The following is a 19,744-nucleotide window of genomic DNA, read 5'->3' on the forward strand; positions in this document are numbered from 1 at the left end:
CTAGTATAGATATTGCCATCTGTTTTGCATCACCCCATAGAATTAACACATTTTGAAAATTAAATCTGCTGAATAATGTTACGTTAACATATTGTTACATTACGTGTTGCAGTTTTCAAATGTGACAAAAATTTTAAAATGTGATATTTCAAAGTCTAACGTGAAATTAAGTCCTACTATTATGGCTTCCGGTAGACTTTTATGATATAATTTTGTAGTTTCTTTGATTACATGATGTTAAATCTGCTGTACAGTACAGTAACTTTTTGCATGAATACCTAAATTGCACAAAGAGGAATCAAATAATTTGAACGGTATAAATAGGGTTTGTTGTTCTAAGACAGCGCTCACCTTTCAGAGTAATGTATTTATTGAACCCTGACTTAATTGAAACCTGGTAATTGTGCAACAGTTTGGCAGTAAATTGATCATTCCTGTTCATTGGTTGTTTTATTCCTTTGCCTTTGCACTCGCTTCAGTAAAGGGCCCACATAGTTGCCATGTCAGTTGCAATGCTCATGAGGCTAGCCGCACAGCTGGCTTCACTTTCCTGTGTTTGAAAGGGAAATCACACCAGATCGCACTATTGAAAGGCCCCTCTGGATGGCTGTGATGAATGAATGAATGTGGTGATGTTGAGTCAGGTGCCTCGGTCGGTCTCTTTTGCAACAAGATAAACTCTGAGATGGCTGAAAAACTCTTGCACACATCAGAGGTTCTTGACATTCCAGTTGGATCCATTATACCAGGGTTTGCTTATTCGGGGAGGAATGATGAGTGCATTCACTCCGGTGAACACAGGGGGTTGTTGCTTCAATGTTCGTGCCTGCTGTAGTAGCGCTAACATTTTAAATACTGAACATCTATTGGATCTATTATTACTGTCCAGTGTATGGTAATTCCTCCAATCTTCAAGGAAGCCATCTCTGCATGCTGTGTACATTCTGATTGACCCAAACACTGCTCACATGAAAGAGCAATTAAGGGAAGAGGCTGCTAAAGTTGGACGACAGCCCAGAACAATTTTCATTGCTCAAGCCTCGCTTCTCTGCTTTCTTTTCAACCCTGCCGGGGCCTTTTTTTTTTATCAGCTTGTGATGGTGAGATAGAGACAGTAATGGGTTCTTATTAACTTGAATGGAGACTAAAAGACTATCATGAAAGATGGAAATAGGATTTTTTCCCCCCAGAAGTGATTTAAGGGCTTAAGCAAGACATTTAAGGGAGAAGGATTTGTAAAACAGCCAAGACTAAGCATACAGAATTTCATCAGGTTATAGAAGGATAAAAGATTTTTTTTTTACAATTAAAAAAAAGGGCCAGTCTGATATCTTGGCCCACATTTTTTTCTATTAAGGGGAAATCCTAATTTGAATATTCATAATATTAATTTGCTGCTTCTTCAATTAGTCCTTTTTCGCTGGTTTGCTACATTTAGGTTATAAGTGACTCCCATTGCTTAGAAAGGTTTCTTAATTTATTTTTCATTTCTCCACTGCATACGTGGTACAGACTACATACATGTGTCCTCTGTTGCTCCCCCTCCATTCAAAAGAAGCAAACGTAATGATTACAATATAGAAGTGGCACTTAATTATTAATATAATTATTACTTTGTTGAATAGCAGGTGGGATGGAGGAGCAATCTTCTTCATCTTGCTTACTGCAATATACCATGTACAAAAGACTGGAAAATAAAGCATGGTAAAGCACACTTGTATGTTAAAAGGCATAAATGTCATGCAAGATTAACCTAGTAAACTCTACAAGGGTGATCTAAATGGGATTGTGTTGGCCATGGAATAAGTGGCAATCATGCTCCTCAACCCATTCATGCACAATTCTGGCATGGGAACTGGGCGTATTATCTTCATGAAAGCAGCACCATCAGGCTACAAGAGCAGCAATGTCAGGCGGACTTGATCCACAACGATGCTTTTTTAAACAATGACAGCTTTATAGTGTTGCAGGGATCATATGCCACACCACGTGATCAACCTAATTTGCATCTCGAATTCAGGGCGATGCCAAATCCATTCAGGTAGACAGGCCTTAATCCAGTAGACAGCCAGTGTGTTTTTCACTGGCAAAATAACAGCTGTGTTGAGAATTTCAAAATGTTTTGACCATCTTCAAACTGCACAATAAGTGTCAGTCTAAGAGAAGAGTTTAGTTCATATAATATTTTCTGTGGTTTATTGCTTCTGTCAACCTGACTCTACATTCAGCACATAGACAGGACCACCTTCATGCTTTATAATCTTGTCTCTCACATCATTTGTTGATTGCATCTGTCTGGCATGTCATTCATTTCCAGTGCTGCTCTGGATACAGCTGTAATGTCTTCAGTGAGTTATTAATTGTGCCTGATTAACGTAATGCGAGAGATGATACCTTAAGGGATGTGACTTTATAACTCAAAGTGGAGTCTTACCTTTCCTATCCTGTCTTGTGCTTTTTATCAAAGCAGAAGACCCCCTTGTGAATGAGAGTCAATGATCTGTGCCTGTGAATTGCAATATACTTAATAATGATCCTGTATTGCTAGAAAAACAGACTGTGCTTCAAAGGTGCTTTGAAAGTTGGTTATAATGTAGATCTCTGGTAATTGTTTGTTCTTCTGCATTAAGTTCTCTTAGAATGTATTCTAAATAGATAAGGCCATCACAGTGGAACGATAATTCTTTTGAATACCACATCTTCTCAAAGGCTCAGCTGTGCTAGCCAAAATAGTCTTTGTGAAGGCTTTCTAGTTGATGATACAGATTGTTTTATGCCTTTATGATTACATCATCAAGGTGTTATCGACACTCAGGTGTCTGCTGTTACTCCATGAAAATAGAAAGATAGACTGGATGTTCACAACAGGATGTAGTAACCATACCAAGATAACCTCCAGATGAAAGCCCAGATGAGCAGTGAACATTGAGAATGGAAACTGGATCAATCAGCTGCCTCTGTATGATGATGTCTGAACTGTGAACGGCGTCCATTAGAAAGCGCTCGTCCTTAGAGTAGGTGTGAATATTCCCAATCCCTACTGATATCATTGATCTTACCAATTTAGGCCTCTTAGAGATTGATTTGTAAAATCACGCAATCCCCCAATTTGGGTAAAATTTGCTTAAAATATTGCCTTGCCCTATAGTTTAAAAAACTTTTTGTTACGCGCGCTCTGAAGAATAACTTTATCTTTCCATTTGCACTCAACATTTTCAAAAGATCAGCCCTTCTTGTAATGGACTTTTAAAACAATAATTTCAGTTCAGGACTCTGGAATAACCCAAACATTTTGTATAATAAGAAACCTTTATTTAACTTCACTTGGATTAATCAGTAAAATGGATGATTTGTTTGAAGAGAGTGTATTCCCTTCTTTGAGATCTCTAAAGGGTGGATGCTGTATTTCAATGGGAGAAACTAGAATTTACAACCATGTCAAAAAATCTTTAGCCAACCTAATCCCTCAACTTCGCTGTCCTAATCTGACTAAACTGGAGAGGGTTATATTAAATCCGTTAAATTCCCAAGGCTTTGTATCCAAATTATACAACTTGTTTAACGAGAATGTGTCATACAGTAATATTTAAGTGAAAGTGGGAGATGGAGTTAGGACATATGGAGTTGTAGTAAACTACATGATTACTGGACCACAATATTTAGGCATATTTCTAATAGTTTACAAATATGTATCCCCTGCAACCCATTAGTTGCAATCTTAGGAGACATATCTACTTTCCAAGTTAGTAAATCAGTCTAAATTACTACATACTGTACTCCTCATAGCTAAAATTATACTAACTTTCTGGAAGGATACTGAACCCACAGTATTATCACTCTGGAAGATCTCTGTACTGGACATTATTAACTTGGAAAGAGTGGGCTCTACTTTTTAGATAAGGACTATTTACTGAAATATGGAAGGGTGTCCTCTTATTTCATGGACATGGGTTGTAACATAACTATATCAATATACTGTACCTATATGTATTTATATATGAGCTTTCCAAAGTTATTTTATCATTTACTGCAACCAATTTTCCCTTGTTCCAACTTATTTAATACTAGGAGTACATCAGAGTTAAATATGTACCTATTGACTGTGACATTTGTGAAACATTGTGATATACGCACTGATTGCATGCAGGCAGATGAACTGAAAAATGTATTGGTATTAGATTCTATATTAAAAAGCAATAAAATAAGAATTATTTAAAAAAAAAAAAAGTAAAGAAGTCGTCCCTTCCCGCCTGGCAATTCAGTGTTGGGAGGTCATTAAACTCAAAGTGCCCTTATTGGTGAACTTTACGAAGGGTAGTCGAGTTAGTAGGAGTCAATGCACCGCCAGCAACAAGGATTCAGGATGACAGAGTTATGAACTGAACTCAGGTCTGTGTTTCAGTCTTGATGAAGTTCAAGGTCAATTTCATAACCCAGTGCAGCTTCAGGGACAAGAGGAAAAAGTAATTTCAGGTACCCAGGAGAAAGATAAACTGCCCAAAGCTTCAAAAGCTTTAGTACAGCTTTAGTTTCTTTTGTTGGCAAGACTCCTGCTATACTTCAAATTATTATTTGCTGTATATTGAAATGTTTATTTTCAGGCATTGCAGAATTCCAAGACTACTCATGGCATATGGAAAGTGGTGACATCAGAAACCATCAATAAGAAAAGAGGACAGAATAAAGGGACTCCAGTAAAATGACCCAGTACTTCCTTGAGCCCACATATCTCTGCAAACATAGATGCTGTTTTTGTGTTATTTGTATGAATAAAAGCCTCGTTACCATGTTGGTCAACTATTTGTTTTTAGCCCAAACATGTGTAGAGTTTTAGGTAGAGCCTAATCCAGCAGTGTCTTTCAAGCATGTATTTTGGATCATGGTATTGTTTCTCAAATGATGAGTGCCTCTTAATTGTATTTCTCAGAGCAGATGGTTTCTGATTTACTTGTGTATCTTCTTCATCAGTGAAGACCTTGTTCCTACCAAATTCCATCTGTAGAGCAGCTTGTTAGCCATGGGGCAATGCACTTCCAATCTAGAGGTCTTGCGACGTGATTCCTGCTTCAAAGAGAACCTCTCGCCTTGCTCCTGTTGGCTCATTTTTTTGTTTAGTATTGTTCTAGGGAGGCATCACAAGGAAGAAGATTTTAATTTGCCTTTTAGTAAGTACAGGACCCGGGCAGGTCTGCTTCATGTTAGGTTTGACAAAGAGAAGATTTTTGTTGTACTTGTTTCGTTAAACTTAATACTGCAAAAGGCACCTTAACTTCCTTTCCGCATTACAGAACATGATGATTGTGTGTTGGTTTTTTGTGACACTGTCTTCACAACTTGGTCAAAATTGGCAAATCGTTACATTACCCTGTAGAACGCCAAAAGGTCAATACAATGTCATGCAGGCTTTGTTAAACAGTACTGAATCTGGTCCTCACTTGGTTGAAAGTGGCTTAGTTGTTCCAGAAATCTTACTGATGTCTGTTTGTGTGGAGAGGATCTGTGGAGTAACAAGACTATTCATGGTCAGCACAGTAGACTGTCTTTCGACTCTGGAGATTTCATTTTAGTTGCATGAGATTGTTTCTAATGTGATTACAGTTACAGTATAACTACCTAATATTACTGTTTCATGTTGCAATTGCAGCTATGGTTAATAAAAGACCATAAATAAAGGGGGGGGGGGTACTTGAACAAACTAAACTATGGTTTGGTTACATGTTGTAGCCTGAGTGTGCGTGTTCCTCAAGCAAACACTCTTTCTGTGCATGTTACTGAGTGTGTTCTCTCCTCCCTGCCCTAGGTGTCAGAAAGGTGTGACTATGTCTATGTGAACGGAAAGGAGATGAGGGGGAAGGTGAAGATGGCAGTGAATTTCACCTACGAGTACCTGAGCGCCCAGCTGGAAATGACTGTGTGGATCCCTCGACTCCCCCTGCAGATAGAGGTGTCTGACACTGAGCTCAGCCAGATCAAAGGCTGGAGGGTCCCCAGCCCGTCCAGTAAAAGGTGGGTTGTTAGCACCTTTCCGTATAAGCATTCAAGAATGAGTACAGCCAGGTTAGCCATAAGCGTGCAGACCGATATTATTTGTAAACTGTTTGCTCGAAGATTCCTTGTAAATGGCAGATAAAGAAAAAAAAAAAGATTGCAACATTCTGTATTTTATCAGTTCTGTTACATTGTGACTCTGGGCTTACATCACTGAATCAGTCAGGCATAACAGAGCCCACAGGCAGACACATTCTGTATTAAAGTGATACCAAAGTCATTGGATGCTGTTTTGTTCTCTTGTACTGTAAATAATCCTTCAATATGGTGTTTTTCAACATAAAAAGGACTGCGCGCAATGGGTAGCTTGCACTTATATACTGTAGTTGGGGAATGACATTCAGCTGACATTTTTTTCCGAGTTAATGCAAGATACTTGTGAATACTGTGCCTGGAACGTGCTGGACTGCATTCCCCAACTGATGAAAGACCCGGAGCATATGAATAAATATACCATAGCTATTGTCATTGTGTTAAACAAATATATTTCAGGGAGGAATACATACTTTGCAGGAGGCTGTTCAGTATCTCCTTCCATCTGCAAGTTGACATAGCAACCAGACAAAGTAGAAAAGCACAAGCACAAGCACAATGAATGTACCGCATACAGTTTTACATTTCTAAACAGTACATACAAACAACAGCTGCACAAATTATATCAGCGACAGTGCAAGTTACAAGGGTGTCTTGGCTGCAATCTTACACAGATGCAATGATCTGAATAGAGGCAGATCTTAATCTATAAACATTGATAAATATCTATACACTTGACCACATTTCAACAGATGTTACTGTATGCAGTAGTGTTAATAATTACATGAGTAAATAAATCCCCCCAGGAGGAAAACACAAGCTGGACTGAATTAAATTCTGCGGTATTTAGATCCAGCACTGTTTAGATCAGTAAAATAGACCCCGTATGTCCCAGAGATATAAATAGGTTTGCACTAATGCAGTCCAGACTCAGTTAGCATCCGAGTCGTACCAGTTAACTTTAAATCCAACTTAAAAAGCTCAGCAGTGTGGATTACTGCTTAAGATCCGTTAACTAGCTCAAGCATGCACAGAATCTAAAGTACTTGTGGCTCGCCTACCATGCTGCGCTTCTTTTTTTTTTTTTTTTTTTTCCATTTCAACCCAATGGGAGTAAGGCATTATAAAATGAACACAAATTGATGCCACTTGTTTGGTAAAAATAATTATTTTTGCCTGCCTCAAATCCCTTAATCACGGAGCAGACATACAGGCACAAGCGTAAATCCCCAGCTGCTATTGAACAATTTGGGGATTGCGGACCACCTGTGCTACAGGTGTTCATGAAACGTGGCTTTACTGTACATCCAACTGGTTTCTTAGATTTGTGATTTTTTTTTTTTTTATTTGTGAATGGCCCTAAAACTCCAGATGACAATAGGTAGGACGATGATGTGCACCACATTCTGACAATCAATCCAAGAACCTGACAGTGAAATGCCTTGCTCTGGGCCTTTACAATCACCATATTACAATCACCATGCTCTTACTGTTTCTTAGTATGAGCGAATCTCTGTCTCCAACACTGGGGCTACATTGTTGGGATGGTTTACAGTTCACAATTATCTTACATCATAATTACTTGTGTCTCTGTACTACTCTTCAGTAGTTTAACCTTATGTGTTAAAGCCAGTCGGTTTTGAATTTCCCAATAAAATTTTCAGATTTCTATCCCCTTGACCCTAAATAGACATGTCAATGTGCAGCAATAGCAGGTTTTAATGACACATTCAAACTTTGTTATAGCTCAGATAAAAATGACATTTGGATTTGAAATGTTTTTTTTAAACCATGTACTACGTGCGAACATTAAAAAGTCCAAATAAATTCAGCGGTTAGCCGATATATTCATTTAATTTAGTTGACTTCCATGTGGTGCTCTACAAATGACACAGGTTCTGCTTTTGGATATCCTGTGATAGTTGCAGCTCCTGACTATTACTTTGTTTTCTCGAGTTGAGGCTGATTTTTATAATCTGAAAAACATTTTTCTTAAATGGTTCTAAATCAATCTTTCTTGGTCTTTCCAAGGAGCTTATGCATCGTAACATTTTGAAAACTAGTGACACCAGCATTGAATTCTGAGCTAAAATGCCCCCTTGAACTTTTGAGCTGTAAATGTCAAAATTGTTAGCCCAAGTCGTTTGCGAAACATGGTCTTTACACAAATCAAAACTGTGACATTAACCTTCCCCAATTTTGTACATGAGTAGGCATTTCTCATTAAACCTAATGGGGGCTGTCAATTGAATTTTCTCTTATACCTGGACTATTTTCCAGGAAGAGCTCATTGAAATGACTGGCATTTCAGCTGAAGTCAGTTCATTCAACCTGTCTAAACAGTTAGGTCTCAGTCCTGTGATTCAGGAATGAAACATACCAAAGCACTTTTCTGAAACCTGATTCGGTTTTATTTAAATTGATTGTAACTGTATCTTGCTTTTTATGCAAACAAATTCCATTTAACCCATGTTGCAAATCCAATACACTCTCACTTATCCGAAACAGTCAACATTAAAAAATGCGTGCGGCCAGTGGAGTATGGCTCATTGAACGTGTACTGTCGGCTTGTACTGTAATATTGGTCTCTGTGTCCCAGGATGGCACGGGACAGCGATGATGAGGATGAAGATGACAGGAGAGGGAGGGGATGCACGCTGCAGTACCAGCATGCAATGGTGCGAGTCCTCACACACTTTGTAACCGAGTCCTTGGAGCCTGGAGGTCAGCTGACCTACATGCTGGGCTCTGATTGGCAGGTTGACATCACAGACTTGGTGACAGACTTCCTGAAGGTGGAGGAGCCCCAGATTGTAAAACTGCATGACGGGAGGGTCCTAATGGGCCTGGATACTGGCATGACAAGCATACAGGTAAGAGGTGTCTGTTCAAACATGTTGCGTGCACAGTAAAACAGAGGATACACCATGAATGTTCATAGAGTACTGCATACTACTTATTGCCTGAACGAGGAAGGCAGAATAACCCACAAGCCCCCAAAGAGGTTGATTGGGTTGACTAAGAGCACACTCTGAGCGTTCACAAAGTATTTCAGTTTACATAACAAGAACAATGTACTGAAAAGAATGTTTAAAATGTTTAACCTAAAGTAAACATAATTTGGTGGTAAAAAAGAAAGCTGTTACAGTTTAAAACATGCATTTACTATAAATATACATGCGATAAGATTGAATTGTTTCAGAATCTACAACTACTTTAACAATATGTGAGAGACTGGGTTTAAACCTCTACAATCCCCAAAGTCTGCACACGTTGTTGTCTGTCTAAATGTTGCCATCACTGAGGTTTCAGATTTACATTGCATATGTTTTTAAAAGCTTAATCCCAGCAGATAACTGTAAGCTTTTAACCTGATGCTAATAAAATGGACTACTGGTATAGAGAGCTATTGAGACATCTCAGTCTGTATCTGTCTCTCCATCGCCCTGTGTTATTGACAGCGCTGTTACAGGCATCTAAAATATATTTAATAACAACACTGCATATTGATTGAAGCTGCTGCAAGTAATTGAAGGTGAACAAAGAGCCCCAATCCAATTCAAATTGCACAAATTAAAATCCTTTCAAATAAATTCTAAACTATATAGAGTTGGCCAGAATAGGTGTCGGACTGTTTCACAGCTTTTACAGGTGTCATATTTTGCTTATTACGACTTGAGTCCAATAAAAATATTTTAGATTAATAAGCCGTTTTCATGTTTGATTGTTAAATAACTGGGTGGCATGTTTTAGTGTAACGTATTGGACAGATTTCAGAAATGATTGGTGTATTACCAAGCACTTTAGCCCTTTATGAGCGACTGACTTGTTCAGTTTATCAACCAGGGTGATGCCCTGGGTTAACTTTAATCAGTTTCAGGTGTATTGGGTCTGAGACTATCATTGAAATAATGGACATGCAATATGCTGGACAAGCCTAAGAAATTTTAACTTAAGTATTGGACATTTATTTATATGCAAAAACCTTTTAAGCACCTTTGACTGTCTGGATGCTGGACTTTATTGTGAAAACTTACCGAGCAGGCAATTTTATCTCAAGATTGGCAATCTGTTTGTGCTGTTTTAGGTACGTATAGACCTGAATAACTCTGAGCCTGTCTACAGGTGCTGTCCCCTCTATCAGACACCATCCTGGCCGAGAAGACGGTGACAGTGCTGGATGACAAGGTGACCATCACTGACCTCGGGGTGCAGCTGGTCACTGGGCTCTCACTGTCACTTCAGCTCAGCACAGGAAGCAACAGGGCCATCGTCGCCACGACAACCTCTCAGGAGCTGCTTCACAGCCCGAAACAGGTGTGTACCGTATGTACCGTGTGTGAAATTAGGGACTTTTCTATTAGAGAATTAACATTAAAGAATAATATGTTGGCATAACTGTCAATTTTCCAGTGTTGCTGTACTAAATTTGTAGATTTCCAAAGGAACACCTATGAAAGTAAAGCCACAGTGTTTAAATGCCAAGGGAATGCACTTAAATTGAACTGCATTTTCGCTAAACAAGCGCTGTTAATGAGCAATTTACTTGTTGTTGTTTTCAGCAAATTCCTCCTCCTGCATGATTTATAACACTGAATGTGCCAGCAGAGCCCCAGAGTGCTACACAATAAAAAATAACATTACTAGAGACTTCTTATTGTATATGAAAAAAAATAACACAGTAACTACAACGGCTTTAAGCAAAACTCTCTCATGTTAGTATTCACATGCCTGGATTTAAAATGGGATGGTATGGAGGTGGTAGAGGGCAGCCCAGCGGTGCGCAGGGTGTCATACAGTAAAGGTGCATGTCCTGTGCAAGGTAGGCTGTTCTTCCTGGGGACTCCGAAGGGAGTGTTGCATTGGCTCTGTAGCTCTCATGTGTTAGGGAGGCAAAAAGGGTAGGGACTGTTTCTCCTCATCTCGCTATAGTGGATCCTACTAGCTAGGTGCCCAGTGAGCTCAAAGGTGGACTCCTGCAGGGTTGGTCCTTATCCTCCAGAGGTTGGTAGCTCGCTGACATCTGCTCTTGAGTTCCTGGGTGCAAAAGGAAGCTGGCTTGGTCGTGGGATCAGAGGAGACCCACTGAACCTTTGGTTCTCCTGAGCCATGTGAAAAAAAATTGAGGGGAAAAATAATAATTGAACCCACTAAATTTAGAATAAATAAATAAATAAGATGGTAGTAGACACATAAATAGAGATCATCAACATATTCAGTTATATTAAAGAAAACAACGATTTTTTCCAAACCAAGTTGAAAAAAAAAAAACTGCAAGTTGACAAAAAAATGATGTTAAATCAACTTAAAAAAGTTTAAGAAACACTCAGGAATAAAGAAGAAAAAAAAAAGAAAAGAATTCCAGCTCTGCTAACACGTGTTGTGGTTTTTTGTGTTTATAAATTCTGGAGCCCAAAGGCCCGTTTATCTCTGCAATCTCCCCGGGTGTCTGCTGTGCCGATAAGTAGGCACTAATTCCTCACCTTTTCTCAGTAATTAGAAAGCCTAGTCAAGGAATGGAGAGGATTCATTGACAAAGTCCTGGGGATTTGTGCTGACAACATATTAGACTAAACTGCAAAAATCTGAGTCTGCAAGGCTTTAGATTCTGATTTTTCAATCCTTTTTTTTTTTTTTTTTTTTTGCATTCAAATTCAACTAATCAACGCGTCAAATTTGACTGTTTTGTTACTCTCCAGATAATCTTCCTTATCTCCAGTGCTAAAGATTCAACCCCACACATCTTGTTCCATCACATTTTCTTGATTTTCTAAAAACTGACCAAAAGTTCTTTACTAAAGATATGAAACTGGTGTGGGGAAGACATCCACAGCCATTTAATTTGAGCAGCTTTCTAGTAAGGACCAGTCATCCTCCAGCATGCCATAAAATCCAAGAAGCCGTGGATGATAAGAACTGTACATTCAGGAGATTAAAAAGGTCAAATAGTGTTCTGATGGAATATAGATTTTGTAAAATTTAGCATCTTCATTGGCATGCTGCATAAAATAAAGATACATAAATTGATATATATTACATGTGCAGGAAAGGGTGCACTGGCAGCAAACTCAATGGGGGGTGGGAGACGGAGGGTAGCTAGGGGAGTAGCAGGGAAATGTGCCCCCCCGCCCCCCTACCAAAGGTTCATATGAATAAATTCAGATAAATATTTCATTGGGGTGCATGTGACATCATGACACCCATGGTGAAAGACATAATATATTCAATCACTTACAAACAATGACTTCTAATATGAATGTACAGGGAATCAATTTCAAGTATTTTGCATTCTTTTGAAAATCTAAATCCCTGGGCATTGTGTTTTCGTAGATCTTTTTAATGCTAATTTATTCAAATATGTTGATGTAAAATGCCACATAAATATGTAGAATTTATTATTTCAATGAAACTAAGAACTGAAATTGTTATTGAAACAACAGATGTGATGGTGATCAAACTGCCAGCTGCCATTCAAAGCAACAGAACACAGCAATAGCCATTCTGATCCAGCTCCTCGTTTGCAACTAGCTACTTTACTGCTTAATTATCTTCCCCTTTTAAATTGTTCTTACTGTATATATCTCTAATTCTAATTCAGTATGCCACATGTAGTTAAATAAATAAAATACAAATAAATGAAAGATGGAAAGCAGTAGTGGGGATAGAGAACTGCATGGTGGTGAACAGACAGTGATTAACAGAAGCACTGGGAGGAGGGTGGAGATGCTTTCAAACAGCAGCACACTGATTATAGCATTACGCTGATGACTATTTAGTCTCATAAAGCTACTTTTAGTGCTTAAACCTTATTAAACAGACTCGATTGTAATTCTTTGCGTATTGGAATTGGCTATTGTACAGTATATCTTTGTTGCATGATTTCTGCAGCTTTAGAGCTTTTTTTTTTTCCCAAATCAAAATCATGTAATCAGAATAAAAACATTAATTTTATTTTGGGTGTTTGCCAGGACCACAGTGCATACATTGTTTTAATTATATAAATTGCTATTTGCACAGAGAGCTAAGCTTCTGCATGATTTAAATGGAAATGGCCAGATGTGTTGCTCGAAACATTGCAGCTCACATTACACAGGATCATTTCTTGGAAGTATGTTTTAAATAGTCTGAGAATCAAAGGGTTTCTGATGATATCATTCACACCAGTAGTTCAAAGGGTCCATTCAGTTGATCGCTCCAACAGTGGATATAATGCTGCTGCCCTACCTGTCATTTTACACAGGAACAACATCTCAAGATCACTATTATAGATGTCAGTTTGTATAAACTTGGAACACAAAGGGGTATTACTTCAGAGATATAAACTGATTTAGTTCCCTGGAATCTCCATGATGAAAAATATCAGGCATATTAATTAAATACGTAATTCCTGTGTGGATATATGGTCTCCATTTTCTGTCATACAAATTTTCTTCCATCCAGTAACCATTCTCTTCCATGCTTAATTTTTCTCTACAGGAGGCAGTGATCAGCGCATGGATCCAATTCAGCGACGGCTCTGTGACTCCACTGGATATCTTCAATCCCGACTACTTTTCTCTCACTGCCACCTCCTTGGATGAAGAGGTAGTCTCAGTCCGGCAGGACCCAGCAATGAAGTGGCCAGTGATTGTGACAGAAGGGGAGGGACAGGGTGTTTTGGTGAAGGTGGAAATGGTGATCTGCGAGACCTGCCAGAAGTCCAAACGGAGAAGCGCTCTCGGCTCCGGGAGTGGAAGCGTCAAGGTAAAGTTCGGCCAGAACGACGCAAGCCCCAAACTGACTGGCAGCGATCACGGGGTGGACAATGATGAGCTAGAGAACCGTGCTAGCGACCGGAGACAGAAACCGGCAGAGCAGGACCGCGCTGGGATAGACGTGCATTATTATGGAAGTTCAATCTCTGACTTGGAGGATAGCATCATGAAAAAGATACCCACGACTATCAAGTCAGCAATAATAAGGAAATCAGAGGGTGACAAGCTTTCGGATGATGGTAGTCAGCTCCAAAATATTCCCATTGACTTCTCAAATTTCCCTGCGCAGGTGGACCTGCCTCGGAACAATAGAGGCATGGAGGATAACGATCTGGTGCAAACCCCACGAGGCCTGACCGATCTGGAGATAGGGATGTATGCTTTGTTGGGAGTGTTCTGCCTTGCTATTTTGGTGTTCCTCATCAACTGCATCTGGTATGCTTTGAAGTACAGGCACAAGCAGGTTCACATGGAAGGACAGGAGACCATGAACCACTCCCACGACTGGGTATGGCTTGGGAACGAGGCTGAGCTATTGGAGAACCACACAGGCCTCTCCCCTCAGCAGGGCGAGCACACCACCGTGATCGACACGGGGATGGGGTTTGAGGAAGGCAGCCACCTCCTGAACGGCGGCTCCACCCAGAAGAATGTTCAGGGGCAGATCCACAGGTCCGCTGATTCTGGGTGCAGCAGTAACGGGAAAGAATGCAAAAACGAGTCCCTAAACTCTCCCACAACAAAAAGGAAGCACGTGAAATTTACGACATTCACCACTATCCCCCCAGATGACGGCTGCCCTTCCATTAACCCGATTATCTTGGGCGGTGAGGATGACATTAAATGGGTTTGCCAGGACATGGAGCTTGGGGATTCCAAAGAGCTTAGAAACTACATGGAAAGGCTACATGACATTGCATAGTTCTTTTATGACAGACTTGAAACAACTCACCCTTATGCCTTCAGAATGGGGAGGAGGGGCCTGGGATTCAGATAATAATATGGTGGGTCACAAAGTTCCAAACTGTTGTCATGGAAACTGCCAAAGTGGCATTTTGTCATAATGGAAATAAGGAAATGCAGTAAATAACAATAAAACAAGAGATAAATAAAGACAATAAAACAAGAGAGGGATATTCTAAGTGGAACATAAAATACAACTAGGAGTCTGAGAAACATTTTCAAGTGGATTATTATTATTATTTGGATTATTTTCTCAGTTTATGGAGTGAGATGGTGGACTTGATCTTAATACAGTGTTTTTTACTGCATCACTTTTCATGCTGTAGTTTCAAAACAAAAGTTCACGTATTATAAATTACCTGGATACAGTATGTTAACAAAAAAACAAAAGAATGCAGATAATGAATTGTAGATTCTAAGAATGTAATATTGATAAATATACATACATTGTAAATAAAAATGCACAAATAATGATGTGACAAGTAACTTTTAATACACCTTTAATATATATTATTATATACCATGATTCTTATACCACTTTTGAGTTTAAGGATACTGTTACCTTTGTGAATGTCCGGCTTACAAATGGAGGTTTAAAGCAATTTCTGTGTATGTACAGAGGCTGATAAAATCATCGAAACGGCACTGTTTGTCTACATTCCTGTTAACAGCGGAATGCACTGGAGAAGCAAGTGTCTAAATAAATAGCAGAATACTTTATCGGACAGAATGTATACACTACTTAACTCCAATGTGCAGGTCTATATTGTGTCAGTTCCTGGTTCTTGTGTATTTATGGATCTCAAATGTAATCTGCACTGCAACAGAAATTAAATACAACATTCCTAATTATTCTAGTACCCTAAATCAGAGCTGTCAAACCTTTTTCATCTAAAGAGCCATGCTGACAACCAGTTGGCTCCAAGAGCTTGAAATATTGAATAAACATACCTAATCAGGAGGTCCCCGGTTCAAATCCCAGCTCAGCCAATGACTTACTGTGTGACCCTTGTGCTCCACCTTTCGGGTGAGATGCTCTTGTAAGTGACTCTGCAGCTGATGCATAGTTCACACACTCTAGTCTCATATCTCATAAAGCGCTTTGTGATAGTGGTCCACTATGAAAGGCGCTATATAAAAATAAAGGTTATTATTGTTATTATTTATTATATTGTACACTATACTGTATACAATCGAGGAAAAAAACAATGCACTCATTTACCAGCTTCAGTTAACAACACAAGGTAAGTAAGCCTATACATTGTTTGAGATTTCTTTACAGTACTATATATACTGTACAAGGTGTATGACTTCAGCATCACACAGCTAAAGTTATTTACTCAATATATTATATATCCAAGCAGCCCTTCCATACCCAAGCAAAATTATGTTGTACTAATACTGCGACATAACTTACATATAGTCATGCTAATGCAGTCCCAAAGAAAACCTTTTCTACGTAAGCCCCAAGTTCTATCTTCTTTAAAACTGATAGCCCTGCCATCACATCATGATGCTTGATTTGAAGCCCTGCGGTTTTAGCAGACTGCACTGAAAGCAGTATTTCATTTAACGACGATAAGTACATGCTTTTCTTTGAACTTCCAGGGCTGCTGTAATAATCGGGACCATACTGTAGATGACTAACCCCCGTTACTTAAAAATCTATCATCCAGGTTTTTGCTATACTTTAAGAACCTAGTTTTGTGTTGCCAAGATTATGTAACCAAGTACCATATCAGGTTTGAAGTACAGGACATTTATTTGAGGTCAAAAATGTCTTTCACATTCTTTATAGACCACATCTTTTGTTACTAGCTGTTAAGATTATTTCCCATTGAGAAATAATGCATATGTAGTTGTTACACAATCAGTTCAAATGACTCATTGGTAATATATGATCTAATTACAGCATGACTTGTCTCAGTAAAAGGGCACAGTGTTTTATGAATCCATTGGAACAACAGTTTTAATTAAAAACTGCAAGTGTAGTCCAGCTCCGTAGGTGTTTTTCTCTTAAATTAGAATTTGCCTTGATGGTGTTTCCAAGTGCACTGAAATATATTTTACTTCATTTGTTAAGTTTGATAGGCAATTAAAAATGCAATGACAAATGGGATTGTTGAGAGAGGAATGACCCGAAATAGATTTTGTTACCAAAAAAGGCCAGTGTGTTCGCTTGTGTAATCAATAGCTCACAGTGCTACTGAACTAGGCTGAGCAATATAATGGCTTGGCATCTCAACCCATTGAATTGAATTAAGACTTGAATGGAGACTTCATTTTTCTGTATCAGAATTCTGGATGCAAGCAACTAACATCAGGGTTCAAAGACAAGATAATTACGTGTCTTATGCTAATGTTGGTATTGTTAATGCATCAGCTGTTAGAAAGCGATCTATTACAACAATTTAAAAACTACATTTTTTATTAGAAAATAAAAACAGTTGACAATTCCAGCTGAAATTGACATCGCGGCCAGTGCGAAAAAAAATAAATAAAGTGAATTATAAATTTCAGTTTTCATTTTTTGTTCTTCTGAAAAATATAAATCAGAAGATCTTTCTTGTCATCTCTGCCATAGAAATGCTACTACCAGTTTAACACTCATTCCATGAACTGTCTTTCCTAGCCTTATAACACCAGAGGTAGTCAGTGTATGTTCCAATAGAATGGAATAAACAGCCAAATTAACACATGCAGTTGAATTTAATTACAGCAAATGTAGAAATTAAAATGTGCATTTACCCATGCTTTTCTGTTCCGCTTCAACAGACTTATCTGTGCTCTACTATGCGTTCATTCCACTTTTCTGTATCAAAGCTTTAAAAGGGTCAGGCTTATTTCAAACTGTAGATATGTTTCTGAAATGAATTCAGAAACTGCAGGCAGTCTGAATGCCCAGCAGACAAAGGCTGCGTGTGTCTCTGCAATGGAATAAACCCCTGTAGCTCAGTAACTACAAGGAAGCAGTAGCTACCTTTGCACTGTACAATTACAGTGCATGATTGCAGCATATAGGAGCCATGTCTTCAATCTACAACAATCCCACAGAGATCTGTCATTTCGGAATGTTGCTGCTCAACAATCCACACAGCACCATTATGCAGTGCAGTCATCAGTGTACCTAATCATTCTGAATGCTAAGCAGTAACAAAAAAAATATTCTTAAAGTAAAAACAGAGAATTGCATGGTGTGCATGCTTTAGTTTTGCATCTATTTCTTGTATAGATTTGGGAATATAGTTAATGACTAAAGCCTGTTGGCAGTACCCAATATAAAAGTGCTCCAGATACCAGTCTTGCATTCTTTATTAAGTGCATACCAATTTAGCAATTTATCATTAAAAAAAAAAAAAAAATTGACTAAATAAATAAATGTTAAAAACATATTCACTGCAGGGAGGAAAACAAACAGAACTGATGATGTACCCTTTATAAAATGATCTAATGTTGCAATGATTTTTTTTTTTGGCAGAGTCAAACGAAATGCAGTTTTCTATGGAATCAATCAAGCAGTCATTAAAAAAGAAGTTTGAGATTAAACAGACACTAACAGCTAGGCAGTGGTGTTTACATCAGCAGAAAATCAGAGCCTTCACCAAGGAGACACGACCGGGTCCCCCTGGTCAGTAACTACGGTGTGCTTTTATATCAAGAGTTCAGAACTACATGGTGGAGATTAAGTGCGATACGCTGACACTGTGGTTGAATTCACAAAAAAAAAAAAAAAAAAAAAAAAAAATTGTGTTCTGAGGGTTACACTCTGGAACATTTTCTGCTACTTCCGATTGCCCTTTTCAGGGTAGCAATGGAAATTCCCACAGTAAAATGGCAGATTCATTAAATAATGATTTTACTAGATGTTAATGTGTCATTTCCCTATCAGTCCTTCAGACAAAATCACTGTAACCATTTACAACTCCAAATTGTATTTATTTTCTAATTAACCTCTGGAACACATTCACAGGAGACATTAGCTGAGGATGGGAATAGTGAGATGTTCAGATGCTCTTTTGTAAAGAGCAATCTTTATTCGTCGATTTTATTTAAAAACCCAAATTGCTAACAGGTCTTTTGTGTTTTTTTTTTTATAGGGGGTCTTGATTGTTGGAGTAACCATCTATATATATATATATATATATATATATATATATCCTATATATATATATCTATATCTATATATATAAGTCCCGCACTAATTCAACATTATCTTGATGAGGTATCAAATTGCACCAACTTACATGTTATTTCCAGGAGATAGATACTTTTTCACAGCTCAGCTGTGAAAAAGTAGCATAGAGACTGTAATATCAGAGTAATAGGACCTTCTCATCGTATCTGAAGGACACTCCAGCACATTGCCCCCTAGTGGCATGCTGGGGCATTGGTTGAGCTTTGGCCCAGAGGCAACAGTGCCTCCTATTGAGCCCAAATATACTGTATGATGACTGCAGCAGGCAGTCAGTCATCCATCAAAGTACTGACCAGGCACTGACCAACCCGGCTTAGCTTTTGAAAACTAAGAACACTTTATAGCTACAGACTTTTAACACAGGTGCCCTATACTAGTTCAGTTATATTGAAGATCAGAATCAGTAAAATAAATCACAATCCCTTTTAAAAGTAACCATAGTAACTGGGCATTTTGGGGTTTCTGACATAATCGTTTAGGGATATTATAACGGTTGAAATGAAATTTAAAAAACATCTCAGACACGTCTCCATGTACGTTACAGGGATATTCGCACAAGGATCCAGTCAATCTCCACTGTAGACTGAAGGTCAAAGTGTTAAGCCCAGCTGCACGTGAGATGCCATATGTTGCCCTCCAGCGATTCTTGGAAGAATCAGGCATGCAGTGGTGGTGTGCCCTTGGTGTACTGTTTTGAAAATCTGGACCAGAAAAGCCTTATTAGAGTAGTTGTCAACACTTAAATATAGTT

General features: G+C 38.6%; 1 protein-coding gene across 1 annotated transcript in view; it reads left to right on the forward strand.

The window, feature by feature from the left end:
• Positions 1 to 15,857, forward strand: part of LOC121300355 (transmembrane protein 132C-like) — a 113,693-nt gene extending 97,836 nt beyond the window's left edge. The window contains exons 6-9 of the mRNA XM_041228916.1: positions 5,801 to 6,006; positions 8,681 to 8,954; positions 10,207 to 10,398; positions 13,558 to 15,857. Coding sequence (XP_041084850.1) covers positions 5,801 to 6,006; positions 8,681 to 8,954; positions 10,207 to 10,398; positions 13,558 to 14,757 — 1,872 coding nt within the window. The 3' untranslated portion in view covers positions 14,758 to 15,857. The remainder of the gene's footprint in view (positions 1 to 5,800; positions 6,007 to 8,680; positions 8,955 to 10,206; positions 10,399 to 13,557) is intronic.
• The last annotated feature ends 3,887 nt before the right edge of the window (positions 15,858 to 19,744 follow it).

This window comes from Polyodon spathula, chromosome 25 (genome assembly GCF_017654505.1).
Source record: "Polyodon spathula isolate WHYD16114869_AA chromosome 25, ASM1765450v1, whole genome shotgun sequence".
Taxonomy (NCBI): Eukaryota; Metazoa; Chordata; class Actinopteri; order Acipenseriformes; family Polyodontidae; genus Polyodon; species Polyodon spathula.